Here is a 27,327-nt window from a genome sequence, read left to right as displayed (position 1 = left end):
GCAGTGCACCCTCTGGATGCTAAAGGCCAGAGAGAAAATATTCTCACTAGTTGTAAGGCCGAGCCCTAAGGACATGCAACAGGATGACAAGAGGACAACCAGACAGAGACAGAGAAAAAACCCAGGAGTACTCACACCAAGTAACCAAGAGTCGCTAGCCCAAGAAACGCATTTCACAAATATTTTCTCCTGTCAGTCTAAATTTAGAGGAAAGGAAAAGATTCTTACACTTTCGGCTTCCACCAGATCCTGCAGACAGAGATAGGGGGTGTGCTGGTGTGGTAAGACCCTTCCCTTCTGCCAGCCTGTGTCAGAGCCCCAGGGTGCAGCAGCCTCATGGGGGTGAGGGGGGGTCAGCCAGTGCGTTTATCCTACTCTCAGCGCCAACTGTTGGGGATCAACAAACTCTCCTCTACCTTCAAGGTTCTTTGGGCTGGTCTGATAATCAAATAGGCATGAGACAGATTAGCAAGAGAAAGTAACCACATTTAATACGTATGTATATAAGACCCGGTCTTATATAATATAATAATATAATACTGGGTCTTCTATAATAACGTAATACTGGGTCTTACATTAATTTTTGCTCCAAAAGACTTATTAGAGCTGATGGTCCGGCTAGGTCTTATTTTCCGGGAAACACAGTAAGACATCCTGAACTATGGAGAGGGAACGTGACTTCCGGGCTTCAAAGGGTGATAAGAGCAGACCTTTAGTGAATAGAAGTATGCCCTGCCCTATAGGTAGGTCAAAGGAAGTTATCTCTGATAATCTCCTACGGGCAAGGCCTCTAATTCACATTCTTCTAGTGGGGGCAGAAGTTTCTCTTGAACCTGCGACTAAAGTTGCCTTTAGCTTAGAACAATCTGCATACCACAGAGGCACATCTTTGGGGTCTCGTCTGGACCCCCACAAAACAGAGGTGTGTGTATGTACATATATACATATTCATGCACTTGTGCAGACATAGATTTGGGTGGCAGGGGAGATACCTTATGGAGTTTGGTCTAGTAGGAACAGATAGGCAGTTTACAAACAATAATTATCATTATTACGGGGACACAGTTTTGTTTGATTGGTGAAGAGGGTTGAAAAGGCAGGGAGGTAGTGACTGTGAAGTCTGGGGTGAAAGGATGAAAAGGAAGAAACCAGTATGAATAAAGGGGGGAAGAATGGTCTAAGTGGCAGGAACAATGTGTTCAAAGGTTCTAAGGAAAAAAGAACTTGGCAGGTTTGAAGCAGCTGAGCAGCAGCCTGTGTGGACAGAATGCAGTGAGGCTGGAGGCACTGCCCAGGCCAGACCCCAAGGGGCCTTGTGGGGAATTATAAAGAGTTTCAGTTTCATTATTATTGCAATAGAAGGCCAACAAAGGATTTAATGTAGTGTAGGGGAGGGGTTAACATCTGATTTATAATTTGAAAGCTCACGCTTGTTGATTCTGTGGGAAACAGATGGTAGAAAGGGCTGGTAGAAGCAGACAGCTAGAAGTATTACAGGGACCGGGTCTAAGATGGAGGCCGTGGTGGTAGAGGTAAAAATGGAGTCAGGAGATATTGTGGAAGCAGAATTGACAAGCTTCGGAATAATGAGATTTTGGAGAGACCGGTCAACTTTGTCGCCTTCTCAGTGATGTCCATTGGATTTGGCAACACATAAACCACTGGTGGCTGTGAGAAAAGCAACTTCAGTGGAGTGAAGGGGACATAAGGCATATTGTGCATATGTTGTTATTGATCCTCACAGTAGCCATAGGACTTGTGTCCCTAGTTTATTGCATTTGAGGGATTTTAATTAACTTTCCAAAATTAGCCAGCTAGTTTAAGTAGTGAAGCAGGCGTTCACACGTTTTCTTGTTGACTTCAGAGCCTGTGTACTCTCTACTGCACTAGGCTGCCTCCTATGACAGAAGCCACGGGCCTTGGATTTCCCCTCTCTCTGCCCTGTACGCCAGACACCGCTGAGTAAGTGCTGTGGAGGAGCCACGTGTTCCCATGAGGTTTTCTTCTTGCTTTTTAACAGCTATATTGGGTATAATTATATACTATAAAATCCATCCATATTAAGTGTATAACTCAATGATTTTTCAGTAAATTCATAGAGTTGTGCAACCATCACCACAATCCAGTTTTAGAACATTTCCACCAGCCCCCAAAAGACCTTTCTCTGCCCTTTAGCAGTCAGTCCTCGCTCCCAGCCAGCCGTTAATCAGCTTCCTGCCTCTATAGATTTGCCTTTTATGCATGTTTCATATAAATGAAATCATACTAATCATATGTGTAGTCTTTCATATTTGGCTTCTTTCACCTAGCATAATGTTTTTGAGGCTCATCTACGTTGTAGAATGGATCAGTACTTGGTTCCGTTGTATTGCTGAGTGGTGTTCTGTTGTATGCATATTCCAGATTTTGTTCATCCGTACCCCAGGTGATGGACTTCTGATTGTTTTTAGTTTGGGTTTATTATGAATAATCCTGCTATAAACATCCATGTGCAAGTCTTTGCGTGGGTGTATGTTTTCATTTATCCTGGGACGATTCCTGGGAGTGGAATCACTGAGGGGCATGGTAAATTTATATTTAATGTTTTAAAGAAGCTGTCAAACTGTTTTCATAGCTGCTTCACCACTTTACATTCTCATCAGCAGTATATGAGGGTTTCAGTTTTCATCCTTGACAACACTTGTTATGGTCTCTCTTTTGTAATAGAGCCATTGTAATAAGGGTGAGGTGTGGTACCTTACGTGATTTCAATTTGGACTTCTCCATTGACTAATGATGTTGAGCATCTCTTCATGTGCTTGTTAGCCATTTGTGTATCTTTGGTTAAATAACTATTGAAATATTTTGCCCATTTCTGAATTGGGTTGTCCTATTATTGAGTTGAAAGAGTTCTTTATATATTTTTTGGATACAAATTTTTTTCAGATACATGATTTGCCAATATTTTCTTCCAGTTTATGGTTTTTCATTTTCTTAATTGTATATTTTGAGGCATAAAAATTAATTTTAATGAAGTCCATTTTATCAAAATTTTTGAAAATGAATTGTGCTTTTGCTGTCATATCCAAGAACTCCTTGCCTTGAAGATTTTCTATTTTCTCCAATAAGTTTTCTATGAGGTTTTAATAATAGGTTGGGTTTTACCTAATTATGGAGGTCATAGAATTCTGTGAGGAAGTGGTACTTAAGCTGTAAATGAGGTTCCTGAGACCTAGTCTCCGATATGTGTGTGTATGCAGGCCTCCCCACACCAGCAAGCAATTCACCAACACCAACAGGGCATCCCAGAATTCAACTCAATCTGACACTGTCTACCCGAAGATAGAATCAGATTATACAGGTAAAGGGCTCAGTCCCATAAGACTACCCCCCACCCCCACCCCTTTTGACAAACGCCAGTCACAAGCCCAGGTGCTTACCTGTGCTTCTGACTGATTGGCTATAAATCAGAGGTTCGTATGACCCCGCCCTTGGGTTTGATTAATTTACAAGAACTCACAAAACTCAGAAAAACCCATTTACTCACTAGATGACTGATTTATTACAAAGGTTATTAAAGGATATGAATAGTCAGATGAAAATGAGGTCTTGAACAAAGGAGCTTCTGTCCTTGTGGAGCTTGGGGCCTGCACAGTGGCCCATGGAAGTGTTTTAGGTGGACACTCTCCAAAAAACGGGGCAACAAGTTAGCTATCCTTTTGAATTTTTAATGGAGGCATCATTACATAGTCATGATTGACTGAGTCATTGGCCGTTAACAACTGATTCAACCTCAAGCCCCTCTCTCCTCTCCAGAAATCACTGGGTGGGACTGAAAGTTCCAATCCTGTAACCACATGGTTGGCTCCTCTGGCAATCAGCCCCTACCCTCGGACAAAAACTCACCTCATTAACATAACAAAAGCCACCGCTGTTGCTCTCGTCACTTAGGAAGTTCCAAGGGGTTTGGGAACTGAGCCAGGAACTGTGGATTAAGGCCAGATGTATCTGAGAAATATAGTTTGGTCATCTGAATAAATAAATATATATGTAATATATATATATATATCACATGTAATATATATATATTATATATTATGTATATATTATGTGTATATATATATATATATATATATATATAGTTTGTATGACTTTCCCAAAGTGTCCTTTAATTGACTCAGTGAATTAATAGAAGCAAATTACTATTTCTCAAAGGGTTTACATTAAATCTAATTCATTTTATATACATATATCTTACAAATCACAATATCTCAAACCTGAGATTTGAAAGTTGAGTAGGCGCTAAGAGGCAAGGGAAGAGATTTCAACTAGAGAGAACAGCATGTGCAAAGGTCAAGGCCAATGGGATTATGTCAAGTTTGAAGAGTCAGGAGGAGGCCACTGGAGCTGGGCTGGAGTGAGTGCAGTTAGTGATAGGTGATGAGACCGGAGAGGTAAGGGGATCATTTAAGCCACGTGAAATAATCCTAAATGCAGCAGTCTGGGAGAGGTTTTATTAATTAAGTGGGAGGGGTGACCTGATCAGATTTGTTTTTCAGAAAAATCACTCTGCCTGCTGTGTAGAAATGGATTGAAAGAGAGCCAGTATAGATTTGGGTTGACCAATTAGGAGGGAGGCCACTGACCAATTAGAGATAATGGCTGTATGGACCCAAAGGAAATGTGAAAATAGAGAATATTAGGGACATTGAGAGCCTACCTGCCTTGAATTCTGCCTGGTTAAGCTTCTCAACCAGGAGATTATAAGAGTGAGTAATCCAGTGTCTGTGGCTTCCACTCCATTCCCTAGCACACACCTGTCTTGGGTTCTGCTTACTGAGTTTTTTCTACCAGGAGGTAAAGTTCTGACAGCTTATACACAGCAATTTAATTTAAACATCCTCACTGCTTTCCTCCTTTTTCCTAAGACTTTGGGGAAAAAAAATGAAAGCAAGTTACTTATTCATTCATACATTCATTTCATTAAAAAAAAATTTTTTAAGGTAAGTACTTACTGATATGCTAAGCATTCTGCTTCACACGTAGAAGGTCGAGTCCCATTGCTGTGAGAAGGAAACTCTTTAGGTAAAAGGGGTTTATATTCCAGGGTTAAGTAGTCTAGGATTGACCTGCCTGTTTTGTGAATTCAAGAAGTTATCAGGGGAAATATAACTGAAGGAGGAGGAAATTTTTCTCTACCTTTCTAGGTTCTTCCAGCTGGCCTAATAATCACCATGAGACAGATTAACAAGAGAAAATAGCCAAATTTCATTACATATGTACATATGGGAACCCCACCTGTATGAAAGATTTAGAGGCAGAATGGTAAAATGAGGTAGATGTGGTATTCTGAGCTGAGGATGAGGTAAGGCACCTGGGGCTTCGGAGGGGAGGAAGGTCGTTGCAGGACGATAAGAGCAGATGGTCAGTAATTAGATGCTTGCCCTGCCCTACAGACAGGTCAGAAACAGTGATGTCTGGTGACAACTTGTATTATGGGCAAGGCCCCCAATTCAGATTCTTCTAGGTGGAGCAGAAGGATGGTGATGGCCTTCAGCTCAGAACAATCCATATGCCAAAATAGCACATTTTGGGGAGGTCTGTTCTGAACCCCTTCATAGTTGAATCTGGTGAATACAAGAAAACAAGAAAAGTGGCACAAACTGTCAGTTCTAATCCATGAATTCAGCAAAAAATGATTGTGAGACATTTTCAAAGACCACAGTATCAACTTTAAACTCTGAGCTTTTATTTTAGTTCTGAAAGATGAAATGTGGAAGAATCTTTTCTATGATTTTCCCAAAGTGTCCTTTAATTGACTCAGTGAATTAATAGAAGCAAATTACTATTTCTCAAAGGGTTTACAGTAAATCAAATTCATTTTATCTTTCAAAATACAACAGAAAGCACTGGGATTTCTAGACTAATGGTGAGACGTGTCTTGCTCAGAAAACTAACACGTGTTATTTTTACTAAGTGCTTTTTCTTCTGTCTGAAATTAAATTGATACCTGGGAACATATTTCCTTTTTACAATTTTCTGAAGTACACTAGAGAGAATCAAAGGTTTCTCTTGATTTAAGTTGTAGAGAAAGAGAGGTAATGGAATGCTGCTATAAAGAAAGAAAAATAGAACATGATGTTGAAATCCCTTTGCTGGATCATTTTAGCTTCTTAATGTCCTAAATGATAAATTAAATGTAAGAGCCTTTGACTGTCACAATTAAGAGGTTCTAGTAAATTAGAAAATATTTCATCTCTTGTGTGTATACCCATGATCATCAATAGAAGGAATTAGATTTAGGAAAGGAAAGGAGTAAATAATGAAAAGATGTACGAAATTAACTATCAGACTTCCCGGCCTTTTTCTAAGGGACCCACATGGGTTTTTATAAGTATGATTGATAAATGGCAAAAATGTCCCAGCCAAAAAGACAAAGCTCACCAGTTGCCCAAAACATTGTTATTAATTGCCTTGAACAGGAAGAATAAACAAAGTTGTTCCTCTGCATATGAGGAGAGGTATATGAAGGACATTGAAAGGCCTGAAACAATTTATGCCAAAATGCTGATCAAATCTGGTATACTGTGTGGTTCTATCTTACCTGAGTTTAAAACAGAATATATATCTTGTATGATGCAATCTTACATTATGTGAAGTTTGTGTTTTTAAGTGTTTAACAATCTGTGTCTTTATCCAGTGCCTTAGTTTATATGCTAACTTATTTAAAGGACACGCAAATATAACAGGCTGGTGTTCATGATATGTTTCAAACCATCTCATAGAGAAACATGACTTGTTTTACTAGATTTTTAAGCAAACATTTTTCATAGGTTGGCAAGAGTTTGGGAAGTATATTGTTTTTCTCTCCATCTTATGCTGCTCATACACAAAAAGAGAAAGTGATGAAATAAAAAGAACTCTGTTTTGGCTTAAATGAATTTTTTTCCTGAGTAGGTATTTCCTGAATGCTGTGCTTCCTTACTCCTGCCTCATAATTAATCAGCATTTCTTGCCTGGAACAGTGGACGACCACTTAGTAAGAAAACTTTACTTCTGTGTATTGGGTTGGTCGACAAGCCTTCATTCTAAGGAATATTGACGTTATTTAGAGAGTTCATGAAAAGAATACTGTTATATCAGTTTTCAAAACAGTGTGGGTCTTACTTTAGGAATGTTGGCTTAACTTGTAAGTTTTACTTTTCTTATAACAAAAGAGGCTTCTTGTGTATGAATTGCTGTGATTTTCATTGAGTACATATAAGGGACTTCCCATAATCTCTTGCATGTGTTGAACTTTTCGATGAATGAATGAATATCCTTACAGGGGGTAGGCTATACCGAATAAACTCTCTGTATTCTTTCAATTGTTGCCAACCCCAAGGAAAGGTTTACTGCATCATTTTGTCAGTATGAATTTTAGGGAGTCAGAGGCTATATTTTGTGGATCATTTTAGGATGGTTTATTATTTTTGAATGCTGTTTTTAATGCTTTACAGGTTTCTCAGCCAACTTTTCTGTAGTCCTTGGCTAATGACGTTGTTGTCCTAAAATGAGTCTTGTTAAGCTCAGGTGGTTTTGAGTGTGTGCTGCACGGATTCTGTGGACTCGTTTGCCGTCATTGTCCACTGCCAGCCCCCGAAAGCCCGTTGTAGCCACTTCCTACTCCCATTGTTAGCCTTGATAATTGTACATGTTTGTTGTCAGCCCATATGACGGCGTGCTAGTGTTTCCTGTCAGCCACACCGCTGTTTCCTGAGCTGCCGTCTCCTACATGACGGCATCTGGAACACCTGGCCTGCTGTGGCTGCCTAGTGCAGCTGGTGTTTCCCCTGCTCCGGGCGTTTTGTGTTTACTGTGCTCTCTCCATTTGCGATTGTTACCATTCACTCACCAGACTTGCGCTGAGCACGTTCCAGGCACTACAGGCCAAGTTGAAAATGTAGGGAAGGAAAAACTGTCTTAGGTGTAGCGCCCAGGGCTCTGAAAATTAAACTGACAGAAGACAGATTAACAGGAGAAAAAGCATACAGATTTTATTTGATTTGAGTACTTTAATTTTTACATGCACACTGCGACCTTCACAGAAAACAAGTGAAGGGATTTAGACCCAGGGACTTATACACCATTGTAACACTGGGCGATACATTGTGGAGAAGTAACTCTCCCGAAGGAAGGAGGGTGGCTGGGGCTGCCAGGGGTGGTAAATATGGGGGGTAAATAATGAAAGATAAGAGTTATTTAGTAAGATTTGTTATGCAGACTCTAGTTTGGTGCCTTCTGCATGGATGAATCATCCCCATGATTCTGTCATATTCCTCTTCCTGGTATGGAGAGGGAGACAGCTTTACTGATGGAAATTTCTATTTCCTTCACAAAGGGAAATGTATACCTGATTTTAGGCAGAAAGGGGAAGGGCAACGCCTTTTCCTGCACCTGCTGCTTGAGTTGCGTTCAGCTCCAAATAATCGTGATTCCAAAGTGGCATATTTTGGGGTGGCATATCCTGATGCGCTTTAAAGTTTAAAGGTACAGTGTCTGCCCTCAAGGAACGTAGTGTGTGGGGAATGACGGAGGGCAGGCAGGTGGCAGCAGTGAAGACAGATCCATTATGATGGGAGCGTGGAGGAAAGCGCCTGAAACTTCCTGCATATGTCAGGAGGGAGCACCTGGGCTGAGACCTGGGGATGAGCAGAACTTTCTGAGCACAGGCCTCAGAGCAGAGGGCAGGCACGAAAAAAAGGTCAGCAGAAGAAGAGAGCTTGGCCTGGAGTTCCGTGGGGTGCCGGTTATAAGTCATGTGTGACTGGAAGGCAGTTTCTAGGGAAGCTTCCCGAATGGTGGTTTAGTTTCTAAGCTGTTCTTGCAAGTCTTCACTGCTCATAATGTAGTTGAAGAGCCAGGAGAAAATATGAAGAGCAGAGGGTCAAATAATCTCTGGACACAATTTTGAATCAGGAATAATGCATCTCTAACATTTCATCTTGTCCTTTTCACTTTCTGGTCCATCCTTCTGCCAGGCACTACACTTTCATGGGCGAAGCCCCTCCTGAGGCTCCCATCATAGCTGTCCCCTCCCTTCCACTGCTTTCTTTAAAATCATCTTTCTACCCACTTTCCCCCATAATCTATTCAGCAGTGAATCTGAGAGAAGTGTTAAGAAGAAAGCAAGCGTACTAAACTAATTCACATTAAATTTTGAATGTTACAATTTTCTCAAAGCTCCCAAACACAGTATTCTATTATACTTGCTTAAAAGGAACATGTTAAAACATAAAAATCTCTAATTGGTGAAATTTCAGGAAGTCGTACAAAGTGAAGGCAGAACATTCAGGTGACTGAACATACTGCCCCACACATTCCCTGGCGGGGATATTCCCTGGCTGGGATATTCCCTAGCTAGTCCCTTTTTCATGCACCCTCTTTATCTGCTTCTGGACCGATAGATCTACTCGGGATCATCTCCTGCCATGCCTGCTGGCTGTACCACCAGCCTGCCCCGGAAACACAGAATCCATATCTCACCTCTATCTCATTAGCTGCTGTGAGGAGGGACTTGGGGTGCAGGGAGGGAGGGGACCAAAGCAGCCATTCATAATACTGATTTATTCATAAGCCATTCATTCATAAACCTTCAACAGCTTGTGATTGAAAGTGATAAATCCCCATTTCTAAAACATCTTTTGGAAATAATGAGGCTTCCAAGCATGCTGAAATTTGCCTGTCACTGAACATTTTAGAGACAGTGTTTCCAACTTGTGGCATGAGGACATTTATAACGAGAGGCCCTTGCATTCAAAAGCATGTTGAGCTTTGTGTCCTGTGTGATAAATAGCTGGTATTGCAAATATGTGCAGTGTTCTGTTTCAAGTGTGTAAATGCTACCGGAAATTCAGTCATTTTAAAAGTGCTACTGAATTCATACTAGATTTCTGTTGTCATGTATTTTCTCAGTAAATTGTCAATAAAAGTACACCCACTCTTAAACTTGAATAAATTTAAAACCATTGTTCTAGATTGCAATTTTTGGACGACTTAATTTGAAATCAAGGAAGCATACGTAAAAAGGTCTCTAAAGGTGATTGTTTTGAATATTGTCAAGTGGTCTTCACTGATCCTTCAAGTCTAAAGAAGTCCAACATCTGAATTATTCTGTCAACATTGAGAATCATGGTAATGTGTAATCTTAAACATGATTTTGATGTCCCAGCACTCCACTGATGGTCTGTGGGGAACTGCCTGTCTCACCCCTGGGTAGGCACCGTTCTTGAAGTAGAAATGGGATTGGCAGAAGTCCAGAGCTGACTCCTTGGGTGCTGTGATTACGCAGTCTTGGGGCAGGGTCCCCTTCCCAAAAAGATTAAGAGCAGTTCCTCACTTAGCTTTATTCCTTGAGCTTTGAAGGCTTTTGGATTCTATGGTGTCCTCTTAAAATGCAAATATCCCAAGCATATCCAAAACCCCAAAACACAGAATCATGGCTCTGAAGAGCTGAAAGGATCTTACCCTATAAAAACTTCTTATAGAGCTTAGTGGACACAGCTAGCTGAGTATAAAATGCTGGGGGAAAGACAACGCAGCCTACTGAGGGCAGGAAAATCACCTCCAAGAGAAGAGGCCCCAGGTAGCCCTGAGGGACCAGGGCAGTAAGGCAGCTGAGAGCAGGACCCCTCTACCTTATTTGGGGCCCACTGCCAGCCTGCGTATTTCTGGGCTTCCATATTTCACATCCCCTTACAAAAGAAAACAATCATTTCTGTTCAGATAGAAACGCTCAAATTATAGACAGGGATGGCATTCCTTTGACACATTCTTTGGGTTCAAATATGAAATTGTAAGTGGTATTATCTCTGACTGCATTTTATTTTATTTTTTTATTTTATTTTTTTTATTTTTTTGTTCTCCACCAAATTTTTACTGTATTTTTAAATTCTACCCTTCTTGGAGTTCGTCTTTTTATTCTTTTTTTTTTTTATAGTTTTATTTTATTTTATTTTATTTTTACATCCCTCACACCGTGAATCCCCCTCCCCCCATCCACCACCACCCCGACCTCACACCGAGCCATCACATTATACACATAAAATTATAGTTGGCATTCATTAATGTCCAGCCTCTGGTGTACAATGCCATGACCAGGCATCCACAGCATCCCTGAGGTGGTCTCCCAAACAGGACACATGTCCATCGGACACCCAACAAAATCCCTAAACACTATTGAATAAGTTCCCCAAAGTAATTCTCAAAAAACCCTGAGGCCATCCTGTGGTCACCAGCCGCCCCCCAATCCCTTCACCCTTCCCCCCATCCCCAACCCCCTCCCCCCCGCCCATCTAACAACCCTCGGTTTTTTGTGTCCCCAAAACTGTTTCTGATTAGTTCATTCACATATTCTTTTCTTTAGATTCCGCATATAAGTGAGATCATATGGTACTTGTCTTTCTCTTTCTGACTTATTTCACTTAACATAATGTTCTCTAGATCCATCCATGTTGTTGCAAATGATAAGATTTCTTTTTTCTTTATGGCTGCGTAATACTCCATTGTATAAATGTACCACAGCTTCTTAATCCAGTCATCGACCGATGGGCATTTCGGTTGTTTCCATATCTTGGCTATTGTGTTCAGGGATCATTTCTATAGTTCGTTACTAGAGGAGTTTCTCTGATCGTGTAGAGCACCCGAAACCACGAGGAGGAGTTGTAGTGTTCTCTCCTGAGCGTGAAGCCGGCTCTTGGTGTTGTGTTTGCATTTTATTTTTGATCTGACTCATGAGAAAGGAACCAAAGCTTATTTCCCCATTCAGATAGTGACACTAATCTCAAGGGGTTGCTGTCAAAATCAGTTCACATTTGTCAAATGGTTGCTTGTTCCTGGATGAATAAGATACAGAAATATAAATTTTTAATAATTAATGAAAATTTAAACTTAGTGTTTATAGCTCAGTTTTCTCATGATTAAAAGAAAAACAAACCCAAGCTATAGGCTTGAACCCCAGGCCCTATCACTACCAACAGCTTTTTTGTTTTTGTTTTTAAATATACATTGCTTCATTTTTAGGTTGAGATCTTATTGCATTCTTTCTTTTTTTCACCCCCTCCTTCAAATCTGTAGACATGCATCTGAGTTTAGTTTTTGGAGACTTCTCAAGATTCTTTTATAAAATGGCAGCCAGTCGAAGTCAGTGTTACATATATGAGAATGTCTTACCGAGAAAATTCCATAGACACCATTTTTGTGCTGAAATCCAAATGTTAGGAGCAAGGGGATGCTTTTGGGTTTTGTGTCCTTAAGTTTTCTGTTGGCAAGAAAGTTACTCCGTTCTTCCAAATGTTAGAAATTGGAAGAACTTGTTTTCTTATGTTTAGAATTTAGGAATAGAAAATATTGATGTGAACTCCTGGGTGTGATCTATCTTAAAGCATGAACAGATTGTTTAACAGCCATGAATCAATAGAAGGTGGAAGTATTTAAAACTTTTAAATATGTCATTATTCATGTGGCGTAACAAGCATACTAGGTTTTCAAGCTTGGGAAGAAGTTTCTGGTTAATTTAGACCTTATATCTCTTGAATTTTACCATTTAGTCTGTAAAGATTACCAATTTTCAAAGCAGTAGAATGTCTTATAAAATTTTCTAATAATTGAGAAAGGTCTTTAAAACCTTTTAGTGTCTTGGGTTATCATTATTAACTACTTATATTGATGAAGCTCAAAAATGTTGGTTAACAGAAATTTCTCGTCAAAATTCCAGATTACCCTAGATTTTACTGTAGTGTTTTTTTGAACAGGACTTTGTTAGGGAACGGTGTGTCCTTCCAGGACTTTATTTTCCAAATCAAGTTGTCCTTTCACTCTTAGTTGTGGAGGGCACAGCTCAGCTCCAGGTCCAGTCGCCGTTGCTAGTTGCAGGGGGCGCAGCCCAGCATCGCTTGCAGGAGTCGAACCGGCAACCTTGGTTGAGAGGTTCGCTCCAACCAACTGAGCCATCCAGGAGGCAGCTCAGCTCAAGGTGCCGTGTTCAATGTTCTTAGTTGCAGGGGGCGCTGCCCACCATCCCTTGCGGGACTCGAGGAGTCCCACTGGCTCTCAACCAGTGGGAATCGAACCGGCAGCCTTCGGAATTAGGAGCACGGAGCTCCAACCGCCTGAGCCACCGGGCCGGCCCGACTGTAGTCTTACTATAAAGTAGTAGTTTAAATTATGAACAAATAAGCTATAAAGAATGATAGGCACATAGTAAACATGATTAAATGTATTGCAGAAATTAAATGCATGATATCACATAAGAATAAATGAATAAAGAAATACATTCATTGAATATCTTTAAATAAAGAATTAAGTTGATAACATCACCAAAAACAGTAAAGTATCGGATATGTCAAAAAAACATAGTCATTGGGGAATTAAGATGTATTTTGTGTGTGTACAGAATCTCATACTTACTTTAGAATTTTTAATTCTAAAGCTATGTGATAACTTTACATTGAGGTCAAACAACCATCCACAATCTCACTGTATCAATGAAGCTATTTTCTCAGCAGTGCTTACCAGTCCTTCTTCATATGACGAGTTATATGTATTTGTCTTTTTATTCTTCTTTCACTTAATATCTTATAAATGTCTTAACCATACTTATCAATGGCTACATGATAGTTCATCAAGTGGATATCATTTCATGCAGAAATGAGCTTCTTTATGTAGAAAACTCTTTTTTTGGATTATGTCCTTAGCACATATCTTCAGAAGAGGTATGATTATGTGAAAATACATGGATTTTTTATGGGTTTTGATACATGTTATCAAATTGCTTTCTAAAGGTCTTTTAACAGTTTACACTAGCACTAATAATGAGAGTATCTCACCTCACTCTCGTTAGTATTGTTTATGTATTGACCAAAATCTTACTTCAAACAGGGCTGAACATTTTTTCTCTTCAGCGAATAATCTGTTTTGTCTATTGGGGTCTTAATTTTTTCCAACAATTTCGATTGATTATTTTACTATGGTAAAAATAATGGTCTTTTGCCAGTTGTGGCAACTGTTTTTCCTCAGTCTGTCATTTCCCATTTTATTGTATTTTTTTAAATATGCAAGAGCATTTAGTGTTTGTGTCTGTTGATCTTTGATAATTTCTTCAGTTGTATGTAAGATCTCTGTATTGGTAACTTTAAAGATTTAATTTGGTTTTCTTGAAATTTCTCTGTATTTCATTTTTGATGTTCACTTATTCACCTGATTAATAGGAGAAAAGCATACAAATTTAATATGTGGTACACGACACGGGGCCTTCATAAGGTAATGAAAACCTAAAGAAACAGACCTGTGAGTGGTTGAAGTTGGTTTGATGACGAGGGCCCGGTTGTGGAGGGTCTGACAGGGGAGGAGTGTGGAGGGAAGCATAGTCAACTGGGGGGGACTTCACAGAGTCTGTGTGTCTGGAATCTTCTCAGAGTCTCTCTGTCTTGGGGATAAGGATGCTTCTTTCCTCTGGGCCTTACGACCTGTTTCAGGGGAGAAATGGCAGGAAGATCAGGGACCTGCTTCTGCTGTTTTCTCAAACTCCCTCAGCTGACAATACTCACACACTGAGGTGCCATACTCTGGGGTAGCATGTCCTGACCCCATCATTAGTCACGTATTTTTACATCACTTCTGTATCTGTGTTGGCATACCCTCTTTCTCCTATCTCACTTTGGGTATGTTTCCTTTGTTTTGTTTTGTTAATTATTTGCCAGAGTTTTGTCTTTTGTCTATTAATTTTGTAATAAATACAAATGTAATTTTATATTATTTACGTGAATGTCTACATGGAGATGACTGGGAAACCTTTCCATGTTGTCTCTGGAATGGAGAGGATGAGAACACACCCTCAGTTAGTCCTAGGCTTCAAGACAAAGAGCAGATGCGGTCACACCGTGTTTTGTCTCCTGTTGTGTGAAGCCACCAAGCAAACCACTGAGCGGGAACTAGTCAGGGGTCCCCAGGACGAGGCAGAAGTGCCGTGGCAATGACCGCAGGCGCTTGTCTCTCACCAGCGAAGGGGACCACAGGTCACACTGTTTATGTACTTTGGTTGTTGCTGTTTGTAGATGATTTCGTAGATACTTTCAAGAGGTAAGGAGAGGACGTTTCTGTCATTTCCATGAATTGTGCCAGCTTCCCCATCTTATATTTCTTTTTTTCCCCATTATATAAATATTTGTACAAAGTAAACATTTGAATGAAATGGACGCACAGGTACAGTTCGCCTCAGGCAGTGGTTCTTCAAGTCTGGTCCTTAGACCACCGCTGTCAGCGTCACCTGGGACTGGTTACCTGTGCAAATTCTCGGGCCCTGCCGATTACTACGTCAGAAACTAGGCGTGGGGCCCAGAAATCTCTGTGTTCATCAGTCATATACGGGATTTTGATGCCACTAAAGGTTGAGAACCACTGGCCTGCTGTTCTTTATAACCTCTTTGAATGAACACTTTTAAATAGCAGGTTTGTACTTTTCTAGAATCGTTCATGTAGTAACAAAAACTCATCTTTGGAGTTTGAAAGGATTCCTGTAGACATCTAAACCTCCCTCATTCTCCCCCTTCCCAAATAGTTGTTACTGAGTAGGTCAATACCCCAAATAAATTTCAGGAAAGTTTCAGATGTGACTTCAAAATTCCAGGAAATTGGGCTATTGCCTAAATATCTATAACACAGAGCTTCTAGCCTGGAATTTTTTATTCTTACAGAAAAAATATCGGAAACTACTTAGAGATTGGGATAACGTGATATATGCTTCATATTTTATACAGCATTTTTATGTATTGTTTCTGTAAAAAAGTTTCTTTATGGGGTGGCCAGTTAGGTCAGTTGGTTAGAGCGTGGTGCTGATAACACTAAAGTTGCCTGTGCGATCCGCTCATGGGCCTCTGGGAACTGCTCCCTCCTTAAAAAAGAAAGAAAAAAGGTATGTTTAGTCAACATATCACAGAATAGCACATGGAGTTGATCCACTCCTTTAAGGTGTGACTCATCTTGCCCATTTAGTCATTTTGACCCCCTGCAGGACATACTACAGTCTTGATGCTACCTGGATTCATTGCAGGCCACCAAGCTCCACTGGCAACCCCCCACCTTTATCTTTGAACAGGTCAATAACACATGAGGTCTCTGACCAGAGACTGAGTGCATTTCTCACTTATCCATTAATGTTAAGCGTTTTGGTTCTAATCCTTCTTTAAGCACTAAAATGACCGAGAAAACGAATACAAAAATACCTTCAAGTTTTTGTTAATAGTTACATTTTTAAAAAAAATATCACTGTCTAATTCAAAAGGTCCTAAATTCCTTACTACTAATCTGGTCTTCATATAAGTTGGACCAAAAATAGACAAGATTTGGGATTACCTCTTCCTTCTCCAATGACAAGTTGGTAAAAATAGAAATGTAGTATTTAAGAATTGAAAGTGACCTTCTTATGGATACTGTCCACCACCTCACCCACCTCCCCCTTTAACGGATCAGTAATTCGAGGCCTGGAGTTGGAAACAGTGTGGCTGGGAGACCCACAGCTACACCAGGCTGGCTAAGCTCAGGTATAGTTGAGCATTTCTATCTTAACTGTTTCCAACAAACCTTGTACACATTGTGTTTCCGCAGTATCTATTTTGCTAATACTCTAGATAGTGGTTACTTCCTTCAGGGTAAGTGACAGAAATATTAAAAGCATTCTAGAAGTTTAGATACTAGAATAGTGTTTGTTTCCTGTGACGTGGGTTTAGGAAACAGCTGTTCCAGTAGCTGTTCCAAAGGACTGAACTTTGTGAAATCTCCTGAGGAGTTGCCATGAGTTCTTTGTTGTCCAAAAGTTAATTCTGACGGTCTGCAAAACCTGCCATTATTCCAAACTACCATATTTTAGGTAAGGATCATCCTTTCTTAGTTGCATGTAAAAAAAAATTAAGACCATTTGGTTCTTGATAAATGTGTGTAAGGATTAAGTATGTGTGTGCATGTGTGTGTTGTTGGAGGTTGAAGAAAAGTTTTGTAAAAAGTCATTTAACTTTATTTTGAAAAATGTGTTAACTGTAGCATGCAGTTGAATTAATTTTCCAAATACCAATTCTGAGGAATAGGGCTCTATAATACTTTAGAATACTCATAGAAATAATACATGGCATAAAATAATTATAAATCTTGTCTTAAAACCTAATTAGTGATGAAGGCTAAACAGAAAAATTTTAAAACCTGTAGAAATGTAGAAGTTTACATTTTTAAAATCCATGTATAAAAGCCCCAATTCTAGAAAAATATTAATTTAAGGTGTCTGTCTGGTCCTATCTGAGAGTTTGTATTCACTTTTTAAGGTGGGGTCAAGAGTTTGGGGAGACTTTAAAAATGGTTGAGTGTGTCTTATTTTGAGAATTAATTTAAGGTAGAAATAAAACATAGCGGTTAAATAGTAAAAGTACAGAATTGGTGAGTTTTAAAACTGGAAGGACATCTTGTTATATTGAATATTTTGTCATCATCTAACAAGTCCTGGTTCCTGAACAGAATTTTTTTTTTTTTGAATTAAATGTTTTACTAAGTCCAAATGTAAAGAAAAGTAAAGTAGGGAAAAAAAATATCTCAAGGAACTAAAAGTCCCTCTAGAAAAGTAGCAATTATTGTACTATTTAAGAGGGAGTTGAAACTTGTTTCTAACAGACACCTACCCTGGGGAAAAAGAGAGCAGGAAACAGATTCCTGTATTGTAATTAGTAGGCAAATGCTGATAAGGCTGTGGAGGAATGGACTCACTCGGACGTGCACTGATGATGGGGACAGAAAAATGGAATAGCCACTGTGGAAAAGAGTTTGGCAGTTCCTTTCCAAACTGAAAATGTACTCACCGTATGACCCAGCCATTGCATTTATCTCAGAAAAATTACTTCTTTTCATGCAGAAACTGGTACACAAATGTTCATAGCAGCTTTATTCCTAACAGCCAAGAGTTGGAAATAAACCAGGTGTCCTTCAGTGAGTGAATCATTCAACCTGTGATTCATCTGTACCTTGAAATTCTACTCAGCAACAAAAAGGAACAAACTATCAGTACATGCAACAGCTAGCTGGGATGAACCTCAAGGAAATTATGCTGAGTGAAAAAAAGCCAATTTTGAAAGGATACATACTTCATGATTCATTTATGTAAAATTTGTGAAAAAACATAATTACAGATTTGGAGAACAGGTTAGCGGTTGGGGAAGGGAGGGTGTGCTGTAAGAGGGCGACTGAGGCAGCCTTGTGGTTCAATATCTTGATTGTGGTTGTTACACAGACTAGTCATGTGATAAGATTGTGGGGAGCTCCCTGCACACTCACACTAGTGTGCGTGTGACTGGCAAAGTCTAAGGTCTGTGGCTGTACCAATGTCAGTTGTTTGGGTTTTGAGATTGTATCATAATTCTGTAAATGTTAGCATTGGGGGAGGCGCGGGTGGGTGCACAGGGCTGCCCTGGACATTTCTTGCTGACGTCCTGTGAACCTTTAACTATTTCAAAGTGAAAAGTTAAAAACAACAATTGTTCCAGTGATACCAAAAAAAAATGAATATATTAATAGCAATTTCATATATATAGTTCAAAGAAAAAAAGAAAACCTGATGAGTATATACCCACAGCTATTGTGGTCATCTATTTTTGGTGATTTCACAGGGATTTTTTTTTTACCAACAGATTTTTGTTATAGTCTTTTAGTGGTCATACAGTGTGATAGCCTGTTGGCCATTAAGTTTTTATCAAAACCAGTTTGTAAAGATATTTATTTGCTATTTGTATTTAGAAATTTATTTGAAAATTTACAGAGATTTCACATTTCTCCCTTGATCACATCACATGTATTTTAGGGTCACAAAATTCATACTGTCCAACAATATAAAAACACCTGAGTTGTAAATATTTCAATTATAGATATTAAATTTATTCTTAGTCTTGGTTATTTATCTTGAATGAAGAGTGCTCTCAAGCTTTACTATTATGTAGAGATTACCAGGGTTTTTCTTAACACATTTAAATTTGTAACCCTTTTAACACTTTTGGGTTAAAGAGATTCTCATTAACTCTTTTAACAAAGAGGTTTATCCTGGTTTTCCTCACATCATCCATTTCCTTCCAGCAGCTTTGGGGGCCATTTTCAGTCATCCCCACCTTACTGTCTTAGTACTTACAGCTGTGTTAAATTCGTTGTGGAATAGGTTGAAATTGTTCCTAAAAGGAGCTTGATGGATTTTTTTTTTTATGTTTCATATATCTTGCGGTACCCTTATGCCCCATTAAAACATATAATTGAGAATTGATTATTCCATCTTCACTGACAATGGGATTTTGTTGTTGTTTTGAGTAATTTATCCATTTGAAATTGGTAGTGATGCAGTCAGATAAAACTTGAGCAATGATGTGGAGTTGAAATAAAAGGAAACACAGACCTGGGTTGATAATGGAATTAAATGATTACTCCTGACTCCTGATAGAAAAACTACTGCAGCTTTTTCATGGTTTTTTTTCTTTTTAATCTTAAGGCTGTTCTTTGAAGTTCTATAAATCTTTGTCTTGCTTTTCCCAGAATAAGGGGTCATTTTTCCTTGTAGAAAGTGCTCTGTATTTTATATTTTTCCATAATCATTGTAAAATTCACATGCTGTTAAACCTTTAGATTTGAAATACTCCCTCAAATGTCCTTCCATCATTTCACCATTCCTAAATGTGATTGTTTCTTGGTGAAAGCTGGGCTAATGATTCCAGGACAAAGAGCAGAGTTAAAATATCCTCGCACGTAGCCGAGGATGAGTCTTAGATGCTGAGCAGGACAGTTATTTTTAACGTCTGCCATGTGCCTTTTTATCGTGATCCTGAGTGCGGAGCTGGTACAGTGTAACTCACTTGTCGGTGATTCTAGCTTAGCAGTCAGCCCTAAGCTACACGAGGGGCTCTGAAATAGTGTGAGCCAGGAGAGGGCAGTTGGAAGTATTTCAAGTAACTAGTGTGTAACATGTTTTAAAATCGAAAACAGTCATTTTCTTCCTTTTTCTAAAGTCATTTTAAAGTTTCCTAATCCAAACAAATCCTCTTTTGTGAGGGGTGAGACATGATTAGATTTCATTCCAATATAGAAAACCCAAGATAGAAAAAAAACTATAGGACTTAACATTTGAGAAACAGGAGCGAATTGAACTCATGAAGCAGAAGTCTTGAGAAGAATGGAAGTTTTCAAGTTACATAACTGTATGTCTGTAGAAAATCTTAATTCAGTTTAAACAACATATTCTTTAATGGAAACCCCCTTGATGATTTCTGCGTTGATTTTTGTTTTTGAGCTGCTTATTCTGGAATTATTTTTTAAAAAAAGATTAATTGAACTTTGAAGTGTTAGAAGCATACTTAATCTATTTTAGGGTTGATTTATTCTAATGCACGTGGCAGTCGTGAAGCAGTTGAACAGACAAGTTGATGGCTGAAGTGAACAAATGAAAAGACATCTTCAGTTCTCTTTTTTCTCACTCTTCTGAGTACACTCTAAATTCCTTGCAGATTTACTGAGAGCACTGAAAGGTGACTTCAAGTGCCTGAGTGGGACAGTTGGGGTGATTCTGTGTTGCACTCATTCTGGTTCGCGGTCGTGTATCTGTCCTTTTCATGAATCTGCCGTTTTACATGATGCTGGTATTAACATTAGGTGACAGGTTTGGTCAGTGCTGTATGTCTGGGGCCTCACGTGTTACCTCCTTTAATCCAGCCAACAACCTTATGAAATAAGGTCTTTTTCCCTCTCGTACAGAGGAGGAAGCTGAGATGCAAGGACTGAATTGCTTATAGCTAGCAATAGAATGTCCTAACTGGGGTTCCTCTGGAAGCAGAGCCTGAGATGAAGTTTGTGTGGGAGGTGATCCGGGAAGCAGAGAGAGTGAGCAAAGGAGGAGACGTCAGTGAAGAGATGGATTATTCAAGTTGCTGCCACAGCCAAGGGGCTGCAGTCCCTCCAGGCTCTCTGAGCAGTGTTCAGAATGCCTCCTAGAATTGTCCATCCAAAGGATGGGAGACGGGGGCTTTGATACACTGACTGCTGTCACCCGCGGGTTAAAAGTTGCCTTAATTCCCCAGAACTCCAGGATTCAGAGACTACTATGACCGGGAAGAGATCACAGACATGGCCTTGAGGGGGGGGCCTGTGGGCATATGAGGGAGCTCACCCAGAGCAGCAGAAATCAGAAGTAGGCCGAGGGCTTGTGGTGTGAGATGCCAGACACGTCTGCTAAAAGGAATAGGACCCCAGGCTGGACTGATTCCAAAGCCGGTGCTCTTTCCAAGTTACATCGCCCTGTAAGTGAATATATGAGATGGGGGTGTGAGTTAGGGTGACAGAGAAATATAGAGAAAGCACATAATGATTAGCGTGGTATGAAGAGGATGCGCGTCATCAGTATTGTACATACAGTTGTGTGCACCTGGGAAGATGGAGTTGACTGTGGGTGTTGCTCCTGGTAATATTGGTTTGTATTCCTTACATGTGTGTAGATTAGATGACAAGAAGACTGACCAGAATATTCTAAGTATTGGGAAACTATAAACGGATTTGGGATAAAAATATACTCCATCATCGAGTTTTTAAGACATATCATGCCTGCAGGGTTATGTCCTACTCAGGAGTTGTGAAATGTGGCGTTGGGTATTTGTGAGGAATGGGGGAACGACTCAGGCAGATCACGTGGGGCTTGCAGACCACTGTTCATTGTAAATATGGGTCTTTTTGTTGTTGTTGTTGTTGTTAAAAGTATCTTGATAACATCCCAAAGATTTTTTTAATTGAGATATAATTGATGTAGAACATAGTGTAAGTTTAAGGTTACAGCATGTTGATTTGATATATTTATACTATACTGATTTATATGTGATTTCCACTGTAGAGTTAGCTAATACTTCACATAATTATCTGTGTGTGTGTGTGTGTGTGTGTGTGTGTATTAAGAATATTTAAGATCTACTCTCAGAAATTTTGACCTATATGACACAGTATTGTGGACTGTAATCTCAGTGCTATAATAAGATCTCCAGAACTTAAAATTCCGACTGCAAGTTTGTGCCCTCTGACCAACAGCTTCCCCAATTCCCCCACCCCCAGCCCCTGGTAACCGCCACGTACTCGCTCTTTCTCTGAGTTCGGCGTTTATAGATTCCACAGATGAGTGATATCGTACAGTATTTGTCTTTCTCTGTATGGCTTATCGCACTTAATATAATTCCCTCAAGGCCCATCATGTTGTCTCAAACAGCAGGGTTTCCTTCTTTTTCATAACCGAATGATATTCCGTTGCAATATACATCTTCATTATCCATTCATCCACTGACAGGCACTCTGGCTGTTTCTGTATCTTGGCTGTTTTGAAAATGCTGCGATGAACATGGGAGTGCAGATACTTTTTCAATAATCCTGTTTTCATTTACTTTGGATAAATACCCAATTATTTCGGATAAATACTTTGGATCATAAGGTAGTCCTAGTTTTAATTGTTTGAGGAACCTTCATACTGTTTTCCATAATGGCCACACCGGTATAATCCCACCAAGAGTACACAAGTGTTCCCTTATCTTTTTGTTAATAGCCATTCTAACAGGTGTGAGGTGATATCTCATTGTGGCTTTGCTTTGCATTTCCCTGATGATTAGTGATGTTGAATACCTTTTCAGGTACCTATTGGCCATTCATTTGTATGTATGTTTTCTTTAGAGAAATGTCTATTCAGATCCTCTGTGCATTTTTAATCAGAATTTTTTTAATGGAGTGCTATGAGCTCTAATATCCCAAAGTTGTTGACACTCCTTAGAGATGAACCAGAAGGAACAATGCCTTGGGAGGAATTATTTTTCAGAGTTTGGGGCCCTAAGTTTATTCCAGAACAGGAAGATAGCTGAAACCTTGTTCTCCTGTCATACTTAACCTAGCATGGTGTCTGCCACTGGAGAGGTGTTTAAGGTAAAGAACTCGAGTTGTTATTTTTCTCTTCTTCAGCCAGTCAGATTTATGCATAATAGATCACCACAAACGTAGTATTTCAAAAACAACACAAATTGGCTCAGTCTGTAGGTCAGAAGGCAAGGCCTGGTGTAGCTGGGTTCTCTGCTCAGGGTCTCACAGGCTACATTCCTTTCTGGAGAAAAATCCACTTCCGAGCTCATTCCAGTTGTCGGCAGTTCCATCCATCCAGTTCCCTGTCCTGCGGTTATAGGACTGAGGTCCCTGTTTTCTGACTTCCTCGGCCTACCTTGAAAGATCACTGCTCATTTTAACTATAAAGTTCTTTCACAGTTTTCATTTAAGTTTCACATCAATTCTGAGTTACTATTTCTGTCCCAAATTTTCACATGAGTAATGAGAGTCTGAGAAAGTTGAACTGACAGGTTGCATGGTTAATGAACAGCAAAGTCAAGACCAGACTCTTTTCGAATAGACCACTGTGGCTGCATTCTTACTCTTCAACAAACATTTCTTGAGTCCTTAGGGCTCTGAGCTTGGTGATAAGATATTAAAATGAATAACATGGTAACAATGCTCCCGGAAGTCCAAGTCTTACCTTACCTGTTGTATTCTAATGCCTGAATCAAAAGTTGGATCACACTGCTGGGGAAACCTACAGATGCAGCAGAAAATTCTGCTTGAGTTGAAGGGTTAATTGAGAGGTTGGTCATGAAAGAGGAACAGCTGTTGCATGAAGAGTGGGAGGTGTGGGTGGGAAGGTCCTTCCAGCAGAGGGAACAGCAGGTGCGAAGGCATGGGACTGCCAAGCTGCCTGGCATGGCAGGCACACGTGTAGCCAGCCGACTGAGGAGAGGAGGCTGGTTGTATCGCAGTCGGGGCACCAGCCGGAGTGTGACAAGCAGACATGACACTGTCAGCTTAGAGGGTAGATGTGAGTAGGTATTTACCCATTTCCTATGTCAGTTCCTTTTCAAGCCCTGACCCAATGATTCTGTTTCCTTAGCTGAACTAGATGCAGAGCACACCCAGAAGGTCCTGGAAATGGAGCACACCCAGCAAATGAAGCTGAAGGAGCGGCAGAAGTTTTTTGAGGAAGCCTTCCAGCATGACATGGAGCAGTACCTCTCCACCGGTTACTTGCAGATAGCAGAGAGGCGAGGCAAGTGGGGGCGCGGGCGGCTGGCAGCAGGGGCTCCCTGCATGTGCAGAGATGGTGTCATGCTGCACCCCCCAGGCGGGGCGTGGGAGAAAGCCTCCCAAATCAGAGTGGTGCCTCACGTTTGTCTTGTCATTGTTTTTGCCTCTTCCTATAGTTCTAGCTTTAGTTGAAGATATTTAGGAAATGTGAAATATGTTAGGGAAAAAAAGGCCAAAGAAGCATGACCCATATTGTATAGCACAAAATAATCCCTATTACTATTTTAAGGTGGTTCTTTCCAGTCTGTGTATGAGTCTATTTATATAATTGGTATCAAACTGTACATACATATCTGGCTTTGTAGCTACCTTTTCCTAATGCTGTATGGTGATTTTCCCCTTAAATTATTAAAGCTTCTTTGAAAGGGTATGTTTTAAAAGCCGTATCTCCTTGTCAGCACGGTTCCTAATATACTTAGCCAGTTCCCTAGTTGGACATTTGGGTTCTTTACCTCTGTACATGGTGCTACGATGAGCAGCAAGATGCATGAATGTTTGGCTGCGTCTCTGATGTTTCCCAAGAGCACAGTGAGGAGCAGGGAATCGGGTAGGTACCAGGCTCCTTCTCCCAGCCTCTCCTTCCCAGGACCTGGCTGTCTCAGGAGTGGCTGGGGCAGTGGGAAGCGCCGGGCTTAGTGCCCCTCAGCCTGGCACCAGAGGGCGGGCGCAGCCTCCATCGCAGGCAGTGTGACGTGCCAGGGCTGCTCCGTGGACCTGCCCTCTGTCCTCCGGGGCATCTCACCTGGAAACCCCTTCCTTCCCAAATCTCTCTGTACTCAACCTTTGACCTCTTCCCCGGCTGCCAGGCCCTGTTCTGCGTGCTCTGACCCTCACCGCACCCCCCAACTTATCTGTTACCCTCACTCTGTTCCTTGGCAGTCAGTACTATCCGCTCCCAGGAGAGTTTAAAGAGATCAAAGAATGAGGAAGGAAAATAGTGTGGAGAGAACAAATGGACGGTAACGTGTGAATGCACCAGAAGGCACTGGAGGGTGCATCATGTGACTGCTTTGTAAACGTACGGTGGGCAGTGTGGGTTTAAAGTTGAACCCCTTTATCTCAAGTCAGCTCTCCCTCTGTTTCCCACGGATCTAACTTGTCTTCATCTAGAAAAGTCGGCCTATCTGTTCCCTAGAGTATGTTTAGTATTAGGTTTCTGTAATGTCTGGTGCTTCTTATGGGGAAAAGCCTGTGCTCCAGGGACCAGCTCGGGCTGCCGTAACCGAATACCACAGCCTGGCCGTGGCGAAACTCCAGAGGTTCATTTCTCACAGTTCTGGAGGCTGGAAGGCCCAGATCAAGGTGCTGGCAGATTTGGTTCCGCCAGGGTTCTCTCCTGACATGTATCTCATTCTCCTCACACGAGAGAGATCTCTCTGGTGTCCCTCCTTAGGAGGCCACTGATCCCCTCCTGAGGGCCCCATCCTCGTAACCTCGTCTAAACCCAGGCACCTCCCAGAGGCCCCAGCTCCTAATTACATGAACGGGGATGAGGGGGGGCAGATATTCGGTCCCTAACAGACATACACACCCTGGCTCATTTGATCCAAAGATTTGAGCATAAGAGACATGACACCAAGAGGGCGTGGAGGGGTGGGGCAGTGAGGAGAGCAGGAATAGGGACTCGTGCTGCCCGCCGTCAGTTTAGTGCAGCAGACGTTTCCTGAGTCCTTGCTAAGTGGTCAGCACACATTTGGGCCCAGTGGGGGCAAAGAGAAAATGAAAGTGCCCCTGAAGACGCTGCCATTGTCAGGGACCCCAGGAACACAGGAGGAGGAGGACGTAGTAATGGGAGCACGACAGGTACCTCTTCCTGTTGACGGTAAGCGCCTTGAGACCGGGACGAACTGCGTGTTTTGGGATCGTCTGCGGCAGAGAGCACAGAGCTGGGCAGAGAGCAGTGCTCAGCCGTCACTTTATAAACATTAGGGAACTGAAGGTTTTGGTCTTGAGCACTTAAATGGAGTCAGGCACGTGTTACCAATATGTGGTTTTGAAAGCACTGAAGAAGATTGGAGGGTGTGGGCTTTTTAGCTTTCTGCTTCAGCGAGAGCTGAAGAGACACTCACACGAGAGACAGGCGTGTGTGCACAGTCTGTTCAGAACCATCCCTTTGACTGCCCAGCCGGGAGAGTCACGCGTCCCGTTCTTACCAAGTATTCATCTCCAAGGAGGAACACGGGACGTTTAATTTAGAAGAATCAATCACAATAAAAAGTCTCTACAGTGAACGTGGTATTTTGGATTCATTCCAGTAAATCAGAAATAGCACTCTGAATTTTTCTCACTTTCCAAAGCATTGTTTTTCAATTAAGACGAAGGCATGCACAGGAAGTTTTATCCAGAACATGATCAGAGTGAAGAGACATCTGTGACCAGTTGGAGGGTGGTGAGGCCCGAGGACTCAGCGCAGGCGCCCTGTGTGCCTGAAGAGGGGCCGGGCAGAGCCAGCAGTGCCACCGCGTGCCCCGCAGGACATACGGGGTGCTTTGTACAATCCTGACCCAGCTCTGCCTTCCACGCCGTTTTCTGTGTAAAGCGCTAATGCTTTTATTTTATTGCTGAGTGCCAGGGTATTGACAGTGCAGTTAGTGACGAACTGTCACCTTGCAGATGCCCCGTTTTCCACCGCTGTGCCCCACGATTAGCCCGCAGCTTCCTGTGCATCTCTGCTGAGTTGGTTACTCAGCAAATCCAACCTCTGGAGCCAGGGTGCCACCTGTGCCCTCAGATACTCTGCCTCAGGCCTCGGGTGTTCTGGACTCGGTGCCCTGGGAAGAGAAGAGGCGATATGGGGCTGCTGGTAAAATTAACTAAGTGAGAAAAGACAGAATAGATAAAAATGCACCTATCCTCAAATCCAGTGTCCACGCAAAACGATCCAGAATAAAATATCTCAGAACCCAATTGCAAGTTCGTGATTTTAACTTTCTATGATTATCTCCCCATGAGGGTTTTATTTAGAACTTTGAAACTTACTGTGATCATTACTGATTTGAATTTTAATTACAAAGTATTTAAAATATCCAGAAAAGAACTGAAAATAATGTAACATACCCATGTTTCCAAATTTAACATGTTAATATTTTACCATATTTGCTTCAGATATTTTTAAAATGTTAATATTCCCGACATACAAAAAAGTTTGTTATAAGG

At 41.0% G+C, this 27,327-nt stretch overlaps 1 protein-coding gene across 3 annotated transcripts in view; it reads left to right on the top strand.

Annotated features, from left to right (window-relative positions):
* Positions 1-27,327, top strand: part of DTNBP1 (dystrobrevin binding protein 1) — a 131,630-nt gene that overhangs the window by 97,908 nt on the left and 6,395 nt on the right. For all 3 annotated transcript variants that reach the window (XM_081054714.1, XM_081054715.1, XM_081054713.1), the window contains exon 8: positions 23,978-24,133. In XM_081054714.1, coding sequence (XP_080910840.1) covers positions 23,978-24,133 — 156 coding nt within the window. The remainder of the gene's footprint in view (positions 1-23,977; positions 24,134-27,327) is intronic.

This window comes from Rhinolophus hipposideros, assembly GCF_964194185.1.
Source record: "Rhinolophus hipposideros genome assembly, chromosome: 8".
NCBI classification, from domain to species: Eukaryota; Metazoa; Chordata; class Mammalia; order Chiroptera; family Rhinolophidae; genus Rhinolophus; species Rhinolophus hipposideros.
Note: the sequence above shows the minus strand (reverse complement) of the source record. Positions and strands in the feature narration are given on the sequence as shown.